Consider the following 5,887-nt stretch of genomic DNA (forward strand, 5'->3'; position numbering starts at 1 on the left):
ACCAGCACGAGGGGCTCACTGCAAGCAGGCCCACAGCTCTGGAACCTGGGATTCGGGCAGGGTGATGGCCAGGTGCTGACAGGGAGCCCCAGGCCGGGAGCATTCAGCCACCTCAGCCCACGACTCAGTGCCAGGCTGGCTGTAGAGTGTTCGGATGGTTTTGATTTGCAGTAGGGAGGAAACTTGAAAGCCAGACATCTCTACAGACGAGAATCTGGTGCTGAGGCAGACGGGCTGTGGGCCGTGCTGGCCCCTGTTCCAGCCTGGACGTCTTTATTACTGAACTGGGACTGGAGGCTAGTGAGCAGCTGGCTGATGGCAAGAGCAGATGTGGCCTTGGCAGCCAGGCAGGCCTGGGCCAGGGAGGAGCCACAAGCCCAGGGTAGCAGCAAGGGAAGCCTAAGGGAAGCCTGATGAAGAACACGGGGCCAAGACAGGGAGGGCCCGCATCTGCAAGCCAGAGGAACAGAGAAGCGATGGTGGCTTGCAAAGTCGTGAGCTGGCAAAGTCATGAGCTGGCTGCCTGGCGTCTGGGCATCAGGCAGACCTGGGTGGAGTCTTGAATCTGAATCTGCCACTTAGGAGCTCGTTTTTCTGAGCCTCCCTTCTCTGCATCTGTAGAAGGGACTAAAGATGGATTGTGGGGTTGGTGTGGAGAATGAAAGTTATTTCAAATCCCCCTCCAGTGCTGGAGTTTTCAGTCAATAGAAACAATGACTGCCTGTGTGATCCCAGCTTTCATCTGTCCGACTCTGAGTTTTCTCATCTTTAAACTGGAAGTGCTATCATTACCTTCCTTGCAGGATTCTTCCAAAAGATTAAAGGAGATGGATTATAGTCTGGCATACTGTAAATGCTCAGTAATTCTGATTCCTTTCTTCACTCCCCTGAACACACACACACCTTTCCCTTCTTCTACCCAGGTGGTAGGGAGGCCATCCCCTACCTAGGTAGGAGGGGACCGTCCTCAGTGCCATGTGATTGCAGATACTAAAAACAAACAAGGGATTCAGAGATATAATGAAAGAGAGGAACAAAGGTAATGAAATAGGAAGATAAATTCGTGAGAAGAAAACATGGTGTACTCTAGAACTATAAATAGTCAAGTCAGCCTGAGACAGTGGACAGGAGTGGAACTCAGGTGGTTTCTAGCCAGGGGTCAATTTCTCTCTTCCAGAGTGGCCTCCAGCGAAGCATTATCCCCAGGATGGATGAGAACCCTGAGACTCTTTCAGCTCGAATTTCTGAAAGGAAGTTTAAGAGACCGAGTCCAGTATGGTGGGGAAGTGAGAGGCAATGGAGAAGTGCCAGGAGGTCAGGAAGGACAGCTCATGAGGGAGGAGGAGAGGTCTGCCTGAGCTCTGCAGATTCCTGGAGCAGGTGGAATGGAGAGGCAGCCAGGGACCCCTTATAAACAGAGGATGTCCAGCACTGCTCAGCACCACTGCAAGGTAAAGCCCCGGGGAACACTCATCTTCACTTCCAGAACATGGGTAGAAGACCATTGTGAAGTATATAAAGATGAACCGCTCAATCAGTGGACATTACTAATATAGCCATGTAGGATGAATAAAACCAAACATGAGCAGAATCTAATTGGAGATCCTTGTCACTGCCTTTGAAAGGAGATGTTTTTAGAATCTCCTGTGAGCACCATTCCCTCCCTGCACCCAATACCTTCTCAGAGGTTAGGTTAGGCTTGAAGTGTAGAAAATTGCCCTCTACCTAAGGAAGGTGTAGGATATAACCAGAAGCCCTGTCAGGAGCAGGCAGGACATTTACCCTGTGAGAAAACAGATTTGAACATCTGGCATTGTGCCATAGTAGACCCTCAACTCTTCATTATGGCTGCTTCCCTCAGTCCCAAGGCCCCATACATGCAGCAGTGGCCCGTATATGAAATGCTGTGAAGGAGTAAGAACATTGAATATAGTCAGAAGACATTGATTCATGCCCTATCTGTGAACTCAAGGACATCACTCTAAACTCAGAGCCTGTTTCTCTCACCTGTAGAAACAGTGGTATTTCCTCCTCTGCCCTCCCCACAGAGTTATCCTGAGGGTTACATGAGATCAGATATGTGAAAGCACTCTCAGACAAATACAAGGTGTAATTATTTGCCCGTAAAGGTGGTGACTCACCTGGCTTGTATGAAAGCTCTCCCTGGCCTGGATGGAAGCAGATGAGAGTTTTAGCACATGACCTGGGGCAGGTGCCACAAGGGAGGGGTTCCTGAACCACCCGCATCAATGGCTATGAGCTTCTACAACATGAGAAAAACGTGCACTTTTCAAAAGTGGCATACCCAATGAAGGCTTACCAAATAGGGCAAATAATAAGCAGTGATCTTGTGTAGGAGCATGATCTTCCTTGGCTTAGCCAGGACATCTCTTATCAGCTTAAAATATAGACCCAGACATCTGTCTTAGGTTTCCCTGGAGGATCAGGAAGGAAATGAATAGATATGTTACTCTCAACTAGAGAGCAGCAAACCAGAATTTACAAGCTCAAAGGCCGGGGCCTTTGACAAGTTATCTAACTTGTTTTCAAGTTTGTTTCCTCATCTGTAAAACAGGGATGAGAATAGAATGCACCTTGGTGGTTTGTTGGGAGACTCCAGGGCTCACCCCAGGAAGGCAGAATGCCCACTCGATGTGCCAGAGAAACACCAGGTGCTGAGACATACAGTTTGAACGACAAAAGACGAACATTTTGATCAAGACCAAGTCAGATGTCTGCCCTTTTAAAATGAGCTTTATTGTACATAAAATAAATTACAGTTTAAGCCAAAGCATGAGTGGCTTTTTAAAGTGCATCTGTGTAGGGGATTCGGCAGTCGCCCCTGCATCTGTTCACTTGCTGTAAAATAGTGTTTCCACAGTTAAGCCACAACTCGGCCAGGTCTGGAAACAACCCAGCGTCATTGCTGTGTTTACACAAATCACACCAAAATCAGTTGGACACATTTTGTTTTTCTGTACCTGATGCAATGATCTGAAAAAAAAAAAAAAACTTATACAGCCTCCCAATTATTCAAAAGTTTGGGGCTAAAGAGTTTGTGCTCTCAACCAGCCAACACGTTCCCAACTCAGCATCCTCATACTGTGTCTGAGCCCAGAAGTTTACACACATCTGCATATATAACATTCGGCCCATAAACTCCACTCTTTCTAGTCAGGTGGAGGTAGCATTTTCTTCTTTTTCTTAAAAAAAAAAAAAAAAGAAATCTGAGTATCCTTCAGGTTTGAAAGTCATTCTATAAGGAAGAGTATTCGAGAGACACATACTTGTATAAGAAAAATCAATTCTTTCTCTTGGGGGGAGAAAAAGAAGGAAAAAAAAAAAGAGAAGTCTGTGAATGCTTAATCTGTTCTTTCATTCCCACTGTAAATCACATCAATATACTGGGTGAATCTACAACTGACTGTCATTTACAAGGTAGTTAACAAAATCCCAAGCCATCACCCAATCCCTCCCCACTACAGAGGGAAAGTCGTGGAGGCTGTTTGGCATCATCAGAGGTGACTCGTTCACACCACATCAGTTCTGTTCCCCTGCTCAGGACAACACTTCCTCTCCTGAAGCGGTTCAACAGGCCCTCCTGGCCTCTCTGCTCCAGCCCTTCCTGGAACCACAAGTAACCGCCAGCATCCAACGTTCCTGCATCACCCCGGACCCCTTCCCGGGAAGACCGAACCCCCTCGAGTACCCCTGCTTCAGACGGAGGTGACAGTCCTGACTTTGGCCGAGAGGGCTTGCTTGAACCTCCTCTTCAGGTCCTGCATGTTGGGGGACTTGGGCCGAGGGATGAGGGAGGTCCGTCGCTTCTCTGGCGTGCCACTGGGCTGCTGTTTGTGACTCACTTCTTTGCACAGCACGTGGAAAGCGTTGTAGACGTCATTGTCATTCTCGCTGACGGACACCTCATAGAAGGAGCAGCCCAGCATGCTGGCCAGCTGCAGTCCAAGCTGAGGGTCCACCTGCTTGATGTGTAGCAGGTCGGCCTTGTTGGCCACGACCACCACGGGCAGCCGGGTGCCCAGGTGCAGCTGCTGCACGTGCTGGTGAAGCTGGCTGGTGAGCTCATAGCTCTTGTAGTCAGTGATGGAGAAGACAATCACCACGGCGTCTGCCCAGCGGATGCACCTGTTTAGCTGCTCAGTGCAGCTCAGGCCATTCTCGTGGACCTGAAAGAGAAGGGGTGACAGCAAGGTGAAGGGCAAGGGCCAGAGAGAGCCCTGGCTCAGCTACAGAGAGAATTCAAAAGAGCCCTGAGCAAGAACACCAGGTTGCAGGCCATCAACAAGTTCTATTCCCCCACACTGTAGCTTTCTCGACAATATGTTGATCCAGCTGCATGGAGCTGGAATAAATAACAGAGCTGCTCACCACACTCAAGTGGAAAATTGACCTGCAGAGAACTCCATGCAGAGAGACTTTGTAGTTGCACAAAATGGGAAATTAACTGGCTAGACAGTAAGTCTGGGGAAGTAAAGATAGGAGCTGGAAGCATTTAAACCTGGATAACTGCCCAGTTCAAGAGGGAAAACACACACACACACATGCTAGCATGGCTCTTTGTCTATAGAGTAACTTTCCACAGTGTAAGAGTGATTCTGAGGATTTGGAGACGATACCTAGATGTTTGATTTTTAATGCCAAAAACACAAATGTAAAAACTGACCTTTTAAACCCTAGTACGGGCATTCTGCCAAATCCAAGTGTGTTTGGTTTGGTCTTTCCTGCTGAGTAAAATCGTCCTAAAAGATTTCTGCCCCTTTAGCCAAGTCTCCCATCTAGGCTAAGACTGATCAACAGCCAGATACAACTGAAGTGTCAAGCAATATATAAAAGCCTAGACTTGACTCCCCAGGTTTCTTTCCTTCTTCGGCACAAGGTACTTTGAAAACAGGAGAACAACTCTGTGGCCAAGCAGACTCCCTTTAGACTTAATCACATATATCAGACACTCACCTGAATACCTGGAGTGTCTTGAACCTGAATAGCCAGGGTTTCACCTTCTATTTGGACTTGTCTGGTATAGAGATTACCTATAAAGAGGGGAAAAAAAGATTATGTCCTTCCTTCTTGTACAACTTTTAAAACATTGTAGGGAGGAAAAAAAAAATCATAGGATAATTTTTACTTAGAAATTATAACCTGAACCAACGCACAAAATAAGCTATAGTCTATTCTATTTAATGGATTTATTTCAGATGTTTTTTTAAAACAACTGCAGTTTCAACCCTGCATAGGCACGTTTATTAAAACTAGGACAAAGCTTGTTACATTTTTGGAAACTTAATTGTCTAATTTTAAACAAAACTTACATTTTTAGAGAATTTCCTTGAAAAAAAATGTTCTTGGTCTATTTTCGTACTTATTGCTCTTTGGCACCAATTTATTTTTTAGCCATTAGATATAAAGGCTTAGTGGGCAGATATTGTTAGTAAATTCACAGCCAACATCATCAATTGGAATAAAATTGTAACATAACATAGCTGACTCTACATCAAAGCAGAAGGCTGCCTTGCCTTATCAGGGGATGGTTTATATAGTACATTTGAAGTAATCCCCTGTAGGTACTTCATATGGTCTAAGGAATTAAGCAATTTGCTAACACAGCATAGGTAGAAAGCCCTTAAGCCTCCCCAGTGGATATCCTTAATCACAGGGATTGAAAGGGTGTCCAATCATTTATTCAGGAACTCTCCTCCTAAAATTTTACCATGTAGTTATTTTTCTTTGTTAAGAAAATAGAACTTCAGGTTTACAACTGTGCTCCTTTGGCCTCTGCTTTAAAAGGTCACCTCTGAAAGGCAGCCAACAGAGAAGGCCAGGGGTGGGGGTAGGCGCTGGCCATCTTTTTTTTTTTTTTTTTTTTTTT

At 45.9% G+C, this 5,887-nt stretch overlaps 1 protein-coding gene across 1 annotated transcript in view; it reads right to left on the minus strand.

Moving 5' to 3' along the window:
• Window positions 1-2,736: 2,736 nt before the first annotated feature.
• RASL11B (RAS-like, family 11, member B) overlaps window positions 2,737-5,887 on the minus strand; it is a 4,404-nt gene continuing 1,253 nt past the window's right edge. Inside the window, exons 3-4 of the mRNA XM_010859709.1 lie at window positions 4,975-5,051; window positions 2,737-4,187 (exon numbers count right to left, since the gene is read on the minus strand). Coding sequence (XP_010858011.1) covers window positions 3,717-4,187; window positions 4,975-5,051 — 548 coding nt within the window. The 3' untranslated portion in view covers window positions 2,737-3,716. The remainder of the gene's footprint in view (window positions 4,188-4,974; window positions 5,052-5,887) is intronic.

The sequence above is a fragment of the Bison bison genome, unplaced genomic scaffold (genome assembly GCF_000754665.1).
Source record: "Bison bison bison isolate TAMUID 2011002044 unplaced genomic scaffold, Bison_UMD1.0 scf7180017864458, whole genome shotgun sequence".
Classification (NCBI taxonomy): domain Eukaryota; kingdom Metazoa; phylum Chordata; class Mammalia; order Artiodactyla; family Bovidae; genus Bison; species Bison bison.